This window comes from Ursus americanus, chromosome 3 (genome assembly GCF_024610735.1).
Source record: "Ursus americanus isolate L20-20 chromosome 3, mUrsAme1.1.p, whole genome shotgun sequence".
Taxonomy (NCBI): domain Eukaryota; kingdom Metazoa; phylum Chordata; class Mammalia; order Carnivora; family Ursidae; genus Ursus; species Ursus americanus.
Genome location: NC_142129.1, coordinates 21,018,784 through 21,037,214, shown reverse-complemented (window position 1 = coordinate 21,037,214; position 18,431 = coordinate 21,018,784). Strand labels below are relative to the sequence as shown.

The window sequence follows — 18,431 nt, the reverse complement described above, 5'->3', positions numbered from 1 at the left end:
CTTTAAAGTGGCTTGTATTTCAAAACAATTATTGCTTCCCAGTGTTTCATGAATTTTGTTTTCTTAAAAATATAATGGTGCCTTATTTTTTTTTTTCACCCTATAGTTCTTTTCATTTTGCTACAGCTCTAAGGGTAGAGTAACAATTTAGAAAAGTGCCTGATGGCATACATTTTACTATTTAATTTCAGAGCTTTCTGCCATCCTAAGTGAATTCTATCATTTATACCATGGTAGAGAAGAATTGTAGTATTTTGTCCTACTGAATATGTATGTCAGTTTTATTGACTATGATCCCTATACTTGGCACCTCTCCACTTCAGTTCTTCAACTTTGGGTAAAATAAGGCAAATACAAAGAGAGAAAAGGTATGTTTATTCTGTTTCAGTGTGGAAGTCTGTTCGGATGAAAATTTAAATGTTCATTGTACCAAGAAGTTCTTTGGTGGGTAACCCTCATTGAATTTTGAGAACCTATAGTGCCAGCCTTTTTTCCTCTCTCAGAATAGGTAGTAAGACTCAGGCAAAATCCCAGTATTGGTATCTACAAAAGAAATTAAAGGGGTGTTGCTTGTCACTTGGTAGAGCCCTTCTATGGAAATCTGAACCTTTGACTGTTCTGTACGAATTATACGAAAGTGCTTGCTTGCTTGCTTCTTTCTTCCTTCCTTCCTTTCTTTTTTTTCCCACAGTGCCCTATATAGGTTTTCCTTAAATTCCTTAAAAAAACTTTTGAAGGAAATAGGTGAATATGGGTTTTAGTTGTTAATTACAAACATGTTCTTTTGGCTGTATTTCTTTAAGCTACCTATGACATGAATCTTTTTTCTTTCATATAGTTATCAGGAAGGAATTCTGGAAATATAACCTTAATTAAGAATATAAAGTATATTGAAATATATGTACAGAAAATATATATTGAATTCAACCAAAGGATCGGTCTCTAGATTTGTAATCACAGCTTTATGTAAGAATGTAGTTGTGCTTAAAAAGGGAGGCAGGCGAATCCAGTTGACAATGGGCTAAGTTCAGAGTTCAGGGGAATGGCTAAAGAAGGTAAGGTTAAAGAACATGTAAAATAGATTTCTCCTTCGAATTCATTCCTCTCTCCAAAATTTTCATGTCTGTTTAAGGTCTTACTAACTGCATTTTCAGAAGGGTTAAACTCTTGGATTAAATGTCCTGACAGGGTTTCATTTTTATCTTGAATATGAATTTGTGTTTCTTAAAACTTTTTTTCCATTTCATTTGTTTTTCTCAAGGTGTCTGTATTAAACTAAGAATTAAGTTAACCCTCTTCACTATCCTGTTAACTCTTCTCCTACCTCTTCGTTTTGATACATAAGTTTTGTTTAATGTTGGGCCCATGCTGTGTGAGTGTATAGTATTGGTATTCTGTACGGTTTCAAAGTGGAAACACGGATTTAATTATGAAAATAGTGTGCCATCTTGTGGAGAATTATTCAGTCAGCACAGTCTGATTTACCCCTAAGGATCAGAGTAGGAGAGATTTCGCAGTTGGGCTCAGAAAATAAAAAGCCTGCTTCTTTGTGCTGAATGGTATAAAGACACTGATGTGTTACTATTTCTACCTTATTCTTAGTATATTTAAGTTGTGTATATTAGTATTGCTGGTTGTAAGTAGCTGTAGGGTTTATTTAGTGCTGGTACCAAAAAGACTTATGCTAAATAATATGGTTGAGTTTTAGTTTTTGTGGCCTCAGAATTGACAGATTAACTGACTAATTGATGATTGATTCCTTTTGTCTCAGAATGAAATTGTTTTGACATTTTGAACATAGGCTGTTAAACTGGTCACTTTATTTCCAATCCCTCTATATTTGCTTCTCCTATAATGCTGCAAGCTCAGAGCTGGCCTTGTTACATCTCTGTTTGTATCGTTTGAAGCTACTCCATGGTCTAGTGGAGTTGAGCTCAGAGCCTTTATATTGCCATTTAACCCGTTCCATGATCTGACTACTACCTGTCTTTGTACGTTCTTTTAAATTGAACAGTGCATTTATTCATAACACAGTTTTAACCACTTTGCATGCATTATATAATTTCTCACAGTAGCTTTATGAGGTGCTGTGATGTGCCATTTTGGACGTGAGGAAACCAGTGGTTAAGGAACCCAGTGGTGGTTACACAGCTGTGGTGGTAGAACTGCAGTTCTATCAAGATTTGCCTGACTTTAGAGTCCATGTGTTTTAAAACATTTCTCAAGTGGGACGCTTGGGTGGCTCAGTTGGTTAAGCGTCTGCCTTCCGCTCAGGTCGTGATTCCAGGGTCCTGGGATCAAGCCCCACGTCAGGCTCCCTGCTCAGCGAGAAGCCTGTGTTCTCCCTCTCTCTCTGCCCCTCTACTCCTGCGCTCTCTTTCTAACTCACGTTCACTCTCAAGTAAATAAAATTTTTTAAAAATTTCTTTTTTAAATAAAACACTTCTCATGTGTTTTTCTGTCTCTGTGCCTTTGTTATACTTTTTACTGTGCTTGAAATGTTCTCCTCTCTGTCTCCTGTTCTGCCAGCAGAGCCACTTCTTTTTTTTTTTTTTTAAGATTGATTTATTTAGAGAGAAAGAGCATACATGTGAGTGGGGGAGGGGCAGAGGGAAAGGGAGAGAATCTCAGGCAGACTCCCTGGTGAGCACAGAGCCCTACACGAGACTCCATCTGATGACCCTGAGGTCATGACATGAGCCAAAATGAAGAGTCTGACGCTTGACCGACTGAACCATCCAGGTGCCTCCAGAGCCACCTTCTGATGTATAGGTCAGATACCTTTCTTGTGTCCCCTCAGGTGTACTCTTCCCTCTTTTGAACTCAGATGGTGCTTTTTACCTTTCTTACGGCATTTAGTCTGCCCTGAATTATGGTGATTTATGTACTTGCATTATATTCTTGATTAGATTGTAAGTTTCTTGAGGATAGGGACTGTCTTCTTTCTTTTCTGTAAAATACCTTGTCAATTCAGACTAGCCCTGGGAAAACATTGACTGAACATTCCTCTGAGTGCCAGGAGAAATGGATAGCCACAATAGTCTATGTGCCTTTAAGAAAAAAATATAGAGAAAGGACTGCTTCTTGAAGAGGACTGTACTGCCCAGGGATGTACGTGAATTGTTACATAACCGATAAGCATGAGAATGGACCCTGTTGCAAATAATGTTTTCTTTTTTCTGTTTCCTTACTTCTTACTACAGTTCTCTCTAGTTATTCCTGTAATCTTTGAAAGTCTTTGATATCCTTTATACATTAAATAATACTTTTGCTCGTGTTTATTTCTAAATAATATTTCATCTCTGATTTAACTTAAATGATTAGATGATTTAACTAAAATTTTGTCATGCATTTTATTCAGGTATGTCAAAAGGTCCTGTTTCCATCCGATTCATTCAATTTTACTATTAAACTTCAACTGGGACTACAAAGCATTCACAGACAAGAATGACATCTTGGATTAATTCCATTGGGATGCTTGCTCTCTGCCAGATTTTATTTTGCTCAGCTATCAATGAGGCTGTTGTGGAAATGTGGGTTTTCTTTGCTGTGAGAATTTATGCGTACAAAGAGACCTGCTTTTCAGAAAGAACATTGAGAACCCAGAGCCCAAGAGGAAGGGTTATTAAAGTTAATGAACCAGGGTAACCTTATCCAGAGGGTACCCAGAAACACTATAAAACAAAAGGTCAATTGCTATTGCTATTTTAGTTATATACCCACTCTCTCTCCTGGCTTTAGAATTTAACGGGGTTAATTGCCTTTACAGTGAGGCCTTGGCAAATAATTTTTAAGCCAGATGAAAATTCTTAAATTTTTTTTTCCTGTAAAACTTGAAGTATCTGGTATTACTGCATGCCATTTGAGAAACAGAATGTTACTTAACTAATGATAGTGGATTGTTTTATAGTTCTGAGATATGATGGTTTTTTAACAGCTTCAAATAATTGCCATTATTTCACATTTGTACAAAGCCAGAAAGTTCTAGGTACTGAGTTAGTCATGGAATTGGATACAGTAATGTTGTTTTTATTGCATCTGTGGCACTTAGTAACTATAGAGTATATTTTATTTTTGTGCATGTTTTAAAGGTGGGACTGCTGTTTGTGCTTGATAGCCTCAGAATGTTTTCATGTAACTTATATCTAAAAAACTACACCACAACACTGAGAGTTTTGTAAGTGAAAACTAAGACCCAGGGAGGTTATGTGGCCCGTATTTGATTTGATTACCCAGTTAGCACTAGAATTCAATCCTGTTCCAATGGTATGTTCTTACCCAGAAGCAGTGTTTTGATTTCCGTAGCTTCTGGGGCATAGAATAGGACATTTCACTTAGAAAATTCACTTAGAATTTGAAATTATATGAAAATATGACAAAAATCTCTTAGAAGACAGTCCAACTCTGTGAATGGCAAGAGTTTTCCTTAATGATATTACAGTATTTCTAAGTGCACTTTGAATTGTAACTGTTCATGGTGGGGCCTAACTTAAATGACGTCTCCACATAAATAGGCCTAGGTCATGCCGATTAGGGAGTAGATAGCTTTACAATGTTTCTGTATGTTTTATTTAACTTTTTAAAAAAGGGGTACCTGGCTGACTCAGTCGGTAGAGCATGTGATTCTTGGTCTTGCAGTCATGACTTCAAGCCCCATGTTGGGCATAGAGTTTACTTAAAAAAAAAAAAAGAAAGAAAGAAAGAGGGGTACCTGCTTGGCTCAGTTGGTTAAGCATCTGACCTAAGCTCAGGTCATGATCTTAGGGTCCTGGGATCAAGCCCCACATCGGGCCCCCTGCTCAGCGGGGAGTCTGCTTCTCCCTCTCCTTCTGCTCCTTCCCCCCCCCCCCACTTGTGCTCTTTCTCTCTCTCTCTCTCAAATAAATAAAGTCTTAAAAAAAAAAAAAAGGAAAGGAAAGAAAAAATGTTGTGACTTTTAAAAAATAATTGCTGAGGGGCGCCTGGGTAGCGCAGTCGTTAAAGCGTCTGCCTTCGGCTCAGGGCGTGATCCTGGCGTGCCGGGATCGAGTCCCACATCAGGCTCCTCCGCTATGAGCCTGCTTCTTCCTCTCCCACTCCCCCTGCTGTGTTCCCTCTCTCGCTGGCTGTCTCTCTGTCACATAAATAAATAAAATCTTTAAAAAAAAAAATAATAATTGCTGGGCTTGCGTAACCAATAGACATAAGACATTTAAATGGGGGGAAATATTTGAAGAAAGGAAAGGCACTATTATAAAGAAGGAGGTGGATCATAACAGTGTTACGTATAAAGATTGTCACTATTCATGGGGCAAGAAATGAGCTTTGTTGCAGTGAAGCAGTCCATGGATATAATAGACATTTCAGATTTAGAAGAAACCAAATTTTCAAGATACCTAGAATGACTTAAAGGTTGACTTCTGAGGAGTTAAGCCTACTCTAGTATATTTGGAAAAGATTTCTCCAGTTTCCATGGGAATGCCAAGGCTGTACATCACCTTATTCTTATGGTGTCTAGCTTTAAGTAGGAGCTAGTTTTAACCATTGTTTTTGATATTGCTATAGAGGGAAAACAGTTTTAATGTGAAGTTTTTTTTTCAGAAATAGCTAGATGTCTTTATGTTCTATTTTAGACCATATATTCCTTTTGGATTTCTTTCTTTCTTTCTTTCTTTTTTAAACAATCTGAAGCTGCTGTATTGCTAAGAAGCTGCTAAGTGTAAACTTTTTTGGCCCAGCACAGAAACTCCTAAACTGGCAGCACATCAGATTCACTCTGGGTACTTGCAAAAATACACACTCTTCTTATCCACTGAAGACCTGTGAAAGAATCTTGGGGAATGTCTCTTAGTTATTTGTATTTTTATAAATCTCTCAAAATAGTGGTCCTGCAGCAGCCTTTCCATATACCCATGTTTAGGAGATGCTAACCTAGTATATATTTTGAAATGTTACCCATTGACAAATTTCATTTTTAAGTTTATTTAGATGTGCTTTCTTATGTGATCTTAAAAACAATGGCTATGTCTGGGTGCCTTTATTTTAATTTTATCCTTAAGGGTTTTTTTATACATATTTTTCTAATTTTCATAGAGACCGTTTATTTGTTTGGTGGCTGGGATGGAACACAAGATCTTGCTGACTTCTGGGCGTACAGTGTGAAGGAGAACCAGTGGACATGTATCTCTAGAGACACTGAGAAAGAGGCAAGTTGTCAGACTTTTCATCCATCTGTATTACGATAGGGGTGTGGGTGTACCCTTCTTTTTCTGGATGATTTATATTCTTTTCTATATCCACAGTAGTAGCAGAAGAATTTGTGGTAAACAAGTTTGGTTTAAGTATTCTTGCATTCGAGCTTCTATACCTGGTTCTTCAACTACTGGTACATGAACAAATCTATTTCATAAAGATAAATAGAAATGGGTATCAAATATAATGGTAGTTTTTAACTACTTTAGTCTGGAAATGTAACTGTGTAATGACCTTTTTTCTCATGTTCCTGTCACCTCTACTCTTACTCTGAGCATTCATCTTATTTTGATTTCCTCTGGAAAAATATGCTTTTGATGTCCTTACCTTTTCACTATTTTGGTCCCTCACTATTTGACTATGTATCAGTTTTCACAAATGATATATATTTTAGACTAAAATTGTATTCATGTGTGTGTCTGTTGATACATATATACATAAAGCATTTCCTTAGTGAATTAGATGGCTTGGATTTATGGCTTTGAATTATGTAAGTGCATAATTACACACTAGTATAAAGCAAATGTTAATTCATTGTTATTTTTTCCAAATCTTTATAGAATTTTTTATTGTACCCTCCATCTAAGCTGTTTCAGATTACAAGGTGAAAAATAAACTTTAACAAAACGATGGGAGCTGAAAATGAAAAGTGAGGGAAAAGACCTAATTCAAAACCCACTGCTTTTAATCTAGAATGGCCATTTCAGAAAGATCAGTGCTCTGTCTTTAATTCTAGGAAATTGGATTCTGCTTATTCAGTGTGTTCCATTTGGGTAGTTTTTATCTTTTCAAAGATATCTTAAATTCTGATTTCTATTTGTTATCCCTGTGAAAATATGTAAAGATGGCCTTTGTCTTTCAGTATTAAAGTACCATTTTCTGAAGTGATTGTATGTTCAACAAAAATAAAGAGAGATCTAAAAAAATTCCTAACATTTCTTTTAAACTATTTTAAATCTAAGTTGATTGCATCTGTAATTATTCTTGCAGTAAGTCTAGGATTCATCCTGAAAACCTCCTTCTTCATTGAATATGTCTAATTAGTGCATAAGTTCCAACAGTTCTAGCACCCAATACTGCATTTCAGATGTCTTTTCTGTTCTACTCTTTTTGGCACTAATTCCAACACGATGGTTTCTTTCTTAAACTTTTGCCTCCACTGTTAATCTGCTGTCTATTTTCCATTCATTAAAAAGCATATTTGGCCATATGACACTTGCTTAAACCCTATGGTTAGCTTCAGTCCCTGTTTCACTTATCTCTTACATTCCGTCTATTCCAAACATCCACCAAACCTCAGTGGCGTATAGCAGTAGTTGTTTATTTTGTTGACGAGTCTACAGATTGGCTGCATGATTCTTTTGGTTTTGGCTGGACTTATTCATGTGTCCCAAAGTCAACTGGCTGTCAGCTAATCTAGGATATCTTCAAGCGGGGACTACTTGACTCTGTTCTACATAGTCGCTCACCTTCCTGTTGGCGAGCTGGGCTTGTTCTCATGTGAGGGGCAGGGCTTCAAGGACGAAAGGTAGATGTGAGTACTCCACTAAATTTGTTATTGTCCCATAGGCTACAGGAAGTCATATGGCCAAGGCTAGAGTCACTATATGGTGAGGGGCACTATCAACGGGCATAGTTACAGGAAAGTGTGAACAACAACAACAACAACAATAATCATAATGATAAGGCAATTTATCAACCTTAGTTCCTTTAGCTTAGATTATAAATTTCAAATTTCTCATCATGATTTGGTCCCCGTTTACCTTTCTTGCCTCATCTCCTGACTTTCTGTGCCAGCCACAGCTTTAGTTGCTGGAATTCAACTTTCTCACCTGATGGTCCCGTGGCAATGATGTTTTTTTCTGTTTGAAATTAATAGAGGGCTCCTCCTCCCATGCACCTAGCTCTTACTTAGTAAACACCTACTTATTCTTAAAACTCAGTTCAGACTTTCTTGGGGAAACCTTTCCTGATTTTTCCACAAAGAATTAGAAGCTTCCTTTGGTGTGCCCATTTAACCACTTATATTCCTTCAGTGGGTAACTAAAATGATTAGCTTACATTTCTGTTTCCCTGCTTAGAGTATGAGCGTGAATCATATGTTTATTCTTTAGTGAGCAAATAGGTGAGATAGATTAAATGAAAAGTTAATGCTTGAGAAAAGCATGGGAAGATAAATACAAAATTGGGAGAGTAGCTATTTTGGCAAGAGAGGAGGGTAGTTTACAGGGGATCTCAAAGGTCGTATTAATGTTCTGCTTATGAAGCTGGGCGTGGGTATTATTTTTATATCATATGTTACATATAAGTAATATTTGGAATGCAGTTAATAATTATTTTAAACCAATATTGGAAAAATATAGAAATTATTTTGATGAGAAGATTTGGTTCTATTATTTTGAAGTCAGTGGTGACTCAGTACTGTAGCTCAGATTCATTATGGTTTATTATTGCTTTCTTCCTATAGATGCCTAAAAATTTTGTTGGTCTTTCTATGAAATAAATGGTAATAGTGTATGGCTGTAACATAAATATTCCTTCCTTCCAATATTGAACAGTTAGTATTTCATATATCTCATTTTATTTTCTATACCAGTGAGTACAAGTTATTGTTTGATGATACGCTGGGGCATGTGTTTCAAAAAGTGTGGTATGCAATTAAGAAGCAGTATTAATTTAATTCACTTTAATTTACTTAAATATGTATCTAATAACACATTTAGGAGGTTGATAGATAATAGAATGGCTCAGCTCTTAAAGAGAATAATTACTTTAAATGTTCGTATAGATATGCAAGTAAGTTTTTATAAAGGTTTGAAACAAATGTATTTTTCTTTAGTTTGCATTTTTATAAGTTTCTTTAATGTCAGTCAGGCTTTGTGGAAGACAGCTAGTTTCTCCTGTCTGCTTCCGTGTTTAATCTCTTGCAACATGTTGTTTTCTGTGAAATATATGAAGAAAATTGGACTTCACGTGGTTATGTTTTTGGAAAGGAGAGTAGTATTTTAATAGCCTTTTGAGATATTTGCACATGGTCTATTTTGATCTCATATCCCAAACTGACAAGTGGTTCTTTCTTAAAGGTGATTGCATTGTAGACTCTGAAACCGTATCAGCTAATGTTTTGTATTGTTACATTCAGATCCATTGTTCTACCTTGCTTTTTGAGTGGATCTTTTGCCCATGCGTGGTTTTTTACCCATGTGTTGGTCACTTGAAAACTGCTGGTTTCTTGAGTTCTGCATATCTTCCAAATGTTGACATTTTATTATGCAGTGTAAAACAACCCATATTTGTTAATATTACTGTCAATTTCATTAGAAAACTCTTCTAAGTATTGGGAAGGTGTCAAGATCACAGTAGCAGGTAGAAGTTTTAAAAATTCTAATTTTTGCTTAAAAATAAATTTAAAATTTTAAAATTTCCTTTTATCATTGGCAACAAATTTTGTCAGTTGTTTTCCTTCAAAATGACATACTAACTTCATCCATTTTTCAGAAAATGTCTGTCACAACCGTTATGTCTGAATAACTGCACTTGGATTGTTAGTTTTCTTTCACATAAATATAGTGTTCCATGGAAAAAGCGGCTAGGTCAGCTTGTAACTCAGTTGGTCACATAGGTACATTTCCTTGAAATAACCACCATACATCAAGTAGCACTGTGTTATATAAAGTTTTCTAAATCTCTTTAATATTCATCTTAATAGAAGGCAGCTGGATTCATATCTGCTTCTGCATCCAATCTGTTATTATATCCGAAGTCATAGACCCTCTGGAAAATTTCATGTTCTACTCATAAGAGAATAAAAATGAAAAGACAAATTCTTATCTTAGTGGTGTTATTAAAAAAAAACTGACTCTGTGGACTCCCTGAAGTGTCTTGGAGACCCCAGACGGCCCTGAGAACTGCTGCTTTAATAATTAATCCACAGAGCCTTTTCAGATATAGATGCTTATCCATGTAATACCTCAGTAATGTCCTTCATAGGTGTCTCACTGTCACTCCCAACCCCCATCCCTGACCAGGACTGCTCAGTTCATGATCATGCATTGCATTTCAGTGTCATGTGTCTTTAGTCTCCTTTAGTCTGGAGTAGTTCTCACCCTTTCCTTATCCTTCTTGACCTTGACATTTTTTGAGGAACACAGAGTAGTTATTTTGTAGACCATCACTCAGTTGGGTTTGTTTCTTATTTCCTTAGGATTGGATTTAGGTTGAGCATTTTTAGCACGAATACCATGTGAATGACATTGGGTCGTCCTCAGAATATCCTCTCAGGAGGCACATTGTATCAGTTTGTCTGGTGCTGCATTTGATCACTTGGTTAAGGAGAGTGCCCTCCAGATTTTTCCCATCTATAATTGATATGTAACTTGTGCGAAGACATTTTGAGATTATGAAAATAGCCTATTACTCATCAAATTTTCACCCTTTAGCATCCATTAATGAAACTATTATAGCTTTTTCGAGAGTGATTGTACCATTTTATATTCCTGCTAGAAATGTATGAGAGTTTGTTGCTGTCTTCTTTCCCTGTTGAATTGCCTTGGCCCTTTTGTTAAAAACCAACTGATCATATGAAGTATATGTCTCTTTTGGGATACTCTGTCCTGCTCCATTATCTTTTGGTCTGTTCATATACCAGTATGGCGGACAGGTAATGTAAGACCTTTTTATTCTTCTTCTTTTTTTTTTTTTAAGATGTTTTTTAAATTTATTTATTCGACAGAGACAGAGACAGCCAGCAAGAGAGGGAACACAAGCAGGGCGAGTGGGAGAGGAAGAGGTAGGCTCATAGTAGAGGAGCCTGATGTGGGGCTCAATCCCATAACGCCAGGATCACGCCCTCTGCCAAGGCAGACGCTTAACCGCTGTGCCACCCAGGCGCCCCTTTATTCTTCTTTTTAAAAATCCTTCCTTCCTGGGGCGCCTGGGTGGCACAGCGGTTAAGCGTCTGCCTTCGGCTTAGGGCGTGATCCCGGCGTTCTGGGATCGAGCCCCACATCAGGCTCCTCCGCTGTGAGCCTGCTTCTTCCTTTCCCGCTCCCCCTGCTTGTGTTCCCTCTCTCGCTGGCTGTCTCTATCTCTGTCAAATAAATAAATAAAATCTTTAAAAAAAAAATCCATCCTTCCTTCCTTCCTTCCTTATTTAATTATTATTATTCCTTTTTAAAAATTATAAATTTTAGAATCATACTGTCAATTTCTTAAACTTGGGATTATGATTGGGAATGTGATAAATCTGTAAATCAATTTGAAGAGACTTGGTGTCTTAATAATATTAAGTCTTCTAATCCACAAACGTAGTTAAATCTCCATTTATTTCAGTCTTCATTCTTTGTCAGCACTCTTGGAGTTTTTAGATGGAAGGTCTTGGATATTTTTACTAAATTGATCCTAATGTATTTTGTTTTTTCATGCTATTGTAAGTGGGACTTAAAGAAATGGGGGTGCCTGGATGGCTCATTCGGTTAAGTGTAAGACTCTTGATTTCGGCTCAGGTCCTAATCTCAGGGTTGTGAGATCAAGCCCTGCATCAGGCTCCATGCTAGTTGTCGTGCCTGCATAAGATTCTCTCTCTTCCTCTGCCCCACCCTAAAAAAATTATCTTGTTTGCTTATTGCTAATGTAGAGAATTACATTGGGTTTTTAATATTGCCTTTATATCAGGTCACTTTTCTAAATTCACGTACTATTTCTGAATGTTTCTTTGTTGATTTCTGAGGATGTTTTCAATAAATAGTCATGTTATCTGTGAATAGAGAAAATTTTACTTCTCCTTTCTGCTCTTTTTTTCTGTTATAAGCTTTTATTTTTTTAATGCTTTATTACACTGACTTGGACTTCTAGTACAGTGTTAATTAGAAGTGATGGGGGTGCCTTGGTGGCTCAGTCAGTTAAGCTTCCGACTGTTGATTTCGGCTCAGGTCATGATCTCAGGATTGTGAGATTGAGCCCCAAGTTAGGCTCTGCGCTCAGAGGGGAATCTGCTTGAGATTCTCTCTCTCCCTCTGCCCCTTCCCCCACTTGTGCTTATGCATGCATACACTGTCTCTCAAATAAATAAATAAATTTTTTTTAAAAAGAAGAAGTAGTGGGAATAGACTTCTTGTTTCAGATCCCAGCAAGAAAGCATCGGTTATTTCACGATTAAGTAAAAAATTAGACATAGATTCTTAACTAGATTGAAGATGCTCCTTTCTATTCTTAGTTTGCTGTGAGTTTGCTCATGAATGTGTGTTGAATTTTATCAAATGCTTGTATTCTTTTCCTTTGTTTTAATGTAGTAAATTACCTTGATCAGTTTTCAAATGTAAAATTAATTTTGTATTCCTGAGATAAACGCCTGTTAGTTAAGAAATACCCTTTTTATATAGCTGCATTTTATTTAATAATACTTTGTTAAAGATTAGTTTTGTGTCTGTTCATGAGGTATACTGGTTACTGGTTGCCTATAAATTATTTTTCCTCCTCCTCCTTTATAGTGTTATTGTTCATTGGCTTCAGTGTTCTGTTGTCCTCATAAAATAAGTTAGGAATAGTATTTCTTTCTTAAGTGTTTGATAAAATTTACCAGTGTAGATATCTAGGATTGGCATTTTCTTTGTGCGAAGAAAATTTTAAATTATGAATTCAGTTTTTCAGTAGAGTGACTTCAGATTTTCTCTCTCATCTCATGTCAATTTTAGTAAGTTTATAATTTTTCAAGGAATCTACATTGTCACATTTTACCTGTCTTTTTCACAATAGTCCTTTTTTTTTTCTTTTTAACTTCTAGTGAGCCTATAGGTGATGTTCCTGCTTTCATTTCTCATATTTAGCAATTTGTGTTTTTTCTTCCTTCTTAAAAAATCAGTCTTGCTAGTGGTTTATAATTCTATTAATCTTTCAGGAAACCAGCTTTGTTAATTATCTGTATTTTTTGTCTGTTTTCTGTTTCTCTATTTTCTGTCTGGTTCCTACTCTTATCTTTATTTCCTTTTTTCTTCTTACTTAGTATGTAAGTTGCTTATCATTTTAATAGGGCTTATGCTAATTCAGCTGAAGCAAGAAGCTCTGTTACCTCCTCTGTTAAAATTTCAAATTTCACATTCTAGGATATATGGCATAGATTTATTATATATTATCCTATCTTTATTTTGGAGATTAATTGTGGAGGACGTTCTTTCAAAAAATAATATTTCTATCTTATCTGCTGGAGATTTTCCCTGACAAAAATCTTTAAAAATAAGTCATAAAATTGTAATTAGTATGAATACTAAAGTACAGTTACAAATAAATTTAACATCTGGATTGATAACACTAATTTAGTCAAATTATTCTTCCTGCCCAAGAACTTTATTCATTTGATCTAAACAACAGTGCTGTTTTTGCTTTTGTTTCTCTTATCTTGTGGAAAAACCAGTCTGGAATAGTGGAAAGAACATAGGTTTTGGTTCTAGTTACACTGGGGCTTAGATTTTCTATCTTACTTCCTAGTTTTGTTACTGTGGACAGATTACTTAGACTCTGTGAAATGGTCATATTTCCTTATGGAGTTGTTATGTGGATTGAATGAAATACACATATGCATACATTGTAATAATATGGATAGAATTTAAGAGATATTTAACAAATATTCTTTCTTTTCCCCATTTCAACTAATCAAATCCTGCCCAATTGAAGTTCTTTTTTTCCCCATGAACTCTAGTTTATACTACACTGCAATATTTTTTTTACCTTTTATTCAGTCTAGTGATATAAGTGATCTCAAATAATTAATTTTTGTTGATAACTCATAGGGTTCCTTCATTGTGTTATTTACTCACTCAGGAGTGTCAGTTTTACGTAATGTAAAGGGTAGACGAAGTCAAATTCTGCATTTTTATTCTGGTTAGTAGTTTACTAGCTTTCAGGGTGGACATCTTTCCTCTTCGGGTTATGTTTCCTCATCTTTAAAAGGAGATAATTAAACTAGAGATTTTATTAAGGTTCCTTCCAGTTACGAAGTGCAGCAATTCCACATGTTCTTGGAGTATCTGTTTTGTGCTAGATTCTGCTGAGAAATTCTAATGAGAAATATTTTTAAAGAGCAGTTGTGTCTTTAGATTGACACATACTAGAGAATTAAGCTCTGCACAAATGACTAAAATGCAGTAGGTATTTAGTAGAAACCATATAAGTGTTCTAAGCAGAGTGCCATAGGGTACACTTTAGTTCATCTCTTCTTTTCTGGTAGATTTTAAGCATCTCTGTGGTAAGATAGAAACCCTATGTTGGACTTCTATTGCAAACCTTTTAATGAAAGTCAACAAAAAATGGTTTAATTTTATTTTTCTGTTACTCTGATTTTTTTTCTTTTTTCTTTCTTCACTCTCCACAGAATGGTCCTAGTGCCAGATCATGTCATAAAATGTGCATTGACATTCAACGAAGGCAAATCTACACATTGGGGCGTTACTTGGATTCCTCCGTGAGGAACAGCAAATCTCTGAAAAGTGACTTCTATCGTTATGATATTGACACTAACACATGGATGTTACTCAGTGAGGATACTGCTGCTGATGGAGGGCCGAAATTGGTGTTTGATCATCAGGTTTGGTGCACAGATAAATATATGGTGGAATTAATTAGTGATCAGTAGCTCTTGTTCTTAGAGTTTATTTTACATGTTATGCTACATTGTCTAGTGGTGATTTCCTACAAATACGTAGGATAGACAATAAAAATAACTCTTATTTCAGTAGGTGTAAAGTTATCCTTTAATATTTTTTTCTCTTTTTTGGTGCAGGATAAAATACTAGGATCTCAGAACAACAAGTGTTAATTTATAAAAACTTTAGAGAATAGATGGAGCAATACATATTAGGAAAAACTAATTTTATGATAAATAGTCAACTCAACAATAACAACTTACACTCTTAAAACTTTTTATTCTACATTCCTGGAAGAAATTTAAAATTATAATGAGTTTGAGAATTTGAAATCTAGAGCTTTTCTCCAATTTGAGATATATTTACTTTTGTCTATAATCATAAACTCATTATAAAGCACATAAGAATATGATATCCACTAGATGAGGTTAAGTTTGAACTGAGCACCAAGAGAAATCACATAATGGTGCTATAGACAAGAAGACTACACATAGCAATTTATACGCCATTTTAATATTAGAACGCACGTAGTTCTCATCATCATTCCCTTCGATGTCATTATTGTTACTGGTCTTTGAATATTTAGCCCACATCAGTTGAGCATAGGTCAGTACACAAAACAGTAACCACTGAATTCTGTAGGCAGTTTTACTTGGCTCAACCCATATCCAGATGTTTTTTTGTAGTACTGGGGAGAAAAAGACTTTTAAAAAAATCTATAATACTGTATTGATGAACATAGCATTATCTAGTACTTGAGAAATGTTAAGAGGTGCTAAGATAATGACAGAATCTAGCTTAGGCCTAATATCTTAATCTAGGATTTAAGACCCTGGTTTTTTTTGGTGTTCTTTGTTTTTGTTTGTTTGTTTTTTTCTTTAGAGATTTTCATTAATTCTTTGCTTTTAAACTATCCTACTGACATATTTATATTAACAAATAGTTGTTACAGGAGAATGTTAAGGAAAAGAAGAGTTGGTTTTATGCCTATCAAGTGTGTGGTGGGTGGAAAATCAAAAACGTTAGTCTTCGAAGTATTCCCCAGATTGAATTAGAACTTCTGCTGGCTCTCCGTAACTGAGCTCTGCAAAGCTTTGCACTTCCCTGCTGACATCCTCATTGTTGTTCATATGGAAAATAATAACTTCAAAAACTGTTAGACTGGTTCCCATCTTTTAAAAACAGAACATCAGCAGATAACACTGTTAGGGAAACCATTTATTTTCTTCCAACTGGTTGCAAATTTCTTTTACAAAAGATGCTTATGTCTTTATTTTTACAGATTGAAAAAAGAATAGTTTAGGGGTATCCTGTATATAGCACATTTATTGTCCTTGTCTGTGACCTTTGTTTGTCTTGACTTTGATAAAATAGAATGTTCCTTGGAAGCTAAGTTCTGTTACATGGTGCTTCATTTTCATCTGATTAGATGTAATAGAAGAACAGTGGGGGTGAAGAAACCAGGATATCAGCTATCCTTTATAAGCCTGATTTTCTATTCTAGTTCATGTAAATAAAACCACTCCAAAAATTACTTAGGGTCATTCATGACACTTTAAGACTTGACACTTAGCATTCAAATTTGAGAAGAACATGAGAAAGCTAGAGACAGGAAAACATGGTTAGAAGTTACTTTGCCATTTAAAATTTTAACATACTAAAAAAATTAAAGACTTTTAGATTTCTTAAGACTGTAGTGGCGGCTTAGTTCCGAAGTTTTCCATGTTGTTGCTTTGTATGATATTCAGTGACAATAAGAACCAAACAAAAAGATTAAGGAAAAACACTCCCATAAGTCACATATTCAGTGAAACCAGAAACCAGAGAAACCCACAACTCCCAATTCCTTGTAAGTTTAGCCAGAAACAACTGAAATACCCAGAACTAGTTTTGAAGCCCAGACAGTGTAGTAGGGAAGAACTCAAGGCATGAAATAGAAGCCCCCTAAACCAGATGAAGTTCATAGTTAGAGAAGACATGACTTCACAGAAGCACCATATTTTGAAGAAGCCATTTAATTCAGTAGCAACAGGAGAGATCCTTAAGCAAGAATATCACCCTTGTATAGGAACCTTCTGTTATCTGGTCCAGGGAAATTAAACTCATTTAAATATGAAAAACTAAAAAGCAATATACACCAAATCTTTAGAGAGGTACTCTAAAGAAAAACAATAAAAAGAAAAGCAAAACTTTCCTTCACGCAACAGCAGATGAAAAATTATATTCCAGTATTCTAACATGAATTAAATGGCTTAATGAAGCTTGAAACTCTGAAGAAGACTATAAAGCATAAATTCAAGAATGCAGATGAGATGATCAAGTACTAGGAATAGGTGAAACTGGACCTGATAAAACTCAGGAGTGAAATTAAAGAAAAACATATTACCACTTACAGAAATGAAGGGTAATCTACAAGGAGTATAAAGAGTAGGTAAGGGTCATATAGCATAGAAATAAGAAGAGCAGATAAAGAGAACACAAATAAAGATGTAAAAAGGATTAGCCAGAAAATTATAGATAGAGAACACAGTCAGAAGAGAGCCAACATACACATAATGGGAGACATTAAAGAAGAAAACCGTAACAGTGAAGCAGAACAAATATTTATAAATAAAATTCAAGACTACTTACATATCAAAAGGCATGCTATATTCAGGAAAAATTGACCTAGGCATTCAACTCTGGGACATATAATAGTAATTCATATTGAATTTCAAAGATAAAGATGCATTTTTTGGGCAACTGGGCAAAATTATCAAGTCACCTATAACAGAAATAAAATGAGTCTGGTCTCATTTCTCTACAGCTACTTTCGATGCCAAGAGAGACAATAGAGCAACATCTAGAAGGTATTCAAGACAGGACAGCGTGAGCCAAGGGTTTTATATCTAGCAAAATTGTCCTTCAAGTATAAACACTTTTTGAGGAAATTACTAGAAAATAGAATACAAGCTAGCCAAGAAGTGAGTGGAGAAACTTCAAAGGATTGGAGATCTTAGTTCATTGATGTTCTCCCTGGGTCACTAGATGATTGGAAGGCTGATCGTATACTTTTACTGTCTTCTTGCCCCACAGTCTATGAAATGCAAAAGAATACATTAATAGTAATGTTGAAAACAAGAAAGAATGTCCTTGGGGAACTTAAAAAAGTTGGGGAGAATTCCTGTAAGGTAGAAAGTAAATGGGTTCAGATCCAACCAGAAGAAACCAGAGCCCGTAAGATTGCAGCGACTAGAGTCTCAAAGTTTATCTAAAAAAAAAAAAATAGTCACAAAGTTTATGTAGCTGGGGCAAACATTAGATGATCAGTTGGGGACTGGATAGCAGGGCATTCTTCAGTTTGACTGAGCAGCACTTATCTTAGGTAATTGTCCACAGATCAGGTGTTGAGTGTGGACACAGGAGCTGGATGGATAGAGCAATGCTCCCAAGAGGCACTGGAGAGCTTCTCATCCAGTCCCTTGAGGCAGTCTGCTGTATATGAAGAGGCAGGTGAACAGGAATTTGCAGATACAAAGAGGATTAGAACAACAGCCAAAAAAGTCAAGTATTTGAAAGTAATGA

General features: G+C 35.6%; 1 protein-coding gene across 12 annotated transcripts in view; it reads left to right on the top strand.

Moving 5' to 3' along the window:
* Window positions 1-18,431, top strand: part of MKLN1 (muskelin 1) — a 331,746-nt gene that overhangs the window by 247,044 nt on the left and 66,271 nt on the right. For all 12 annotated transcript variants that reach the window (XR_015723840.1, XR_015723838.1, XR_015723836.1 and 9 more), the window contains 2 exons: window positions 6,073-6,185; window positions 14,597-14,809. Coding sequence is in view for 4 of the 12 variants with exons in the window: in XM_087860825.1 (XP_087716951.1) it covers window positions 6,073-6,185; window positions 14,597-14,809 (326 nt within the window). In the remaining 8 variants the exon portion in view is untranslated. The remainder of the gene's footprint in view (window positions 1-6,072; window positions 6,186-14,596; window positions 14,810-18,431) is intronic.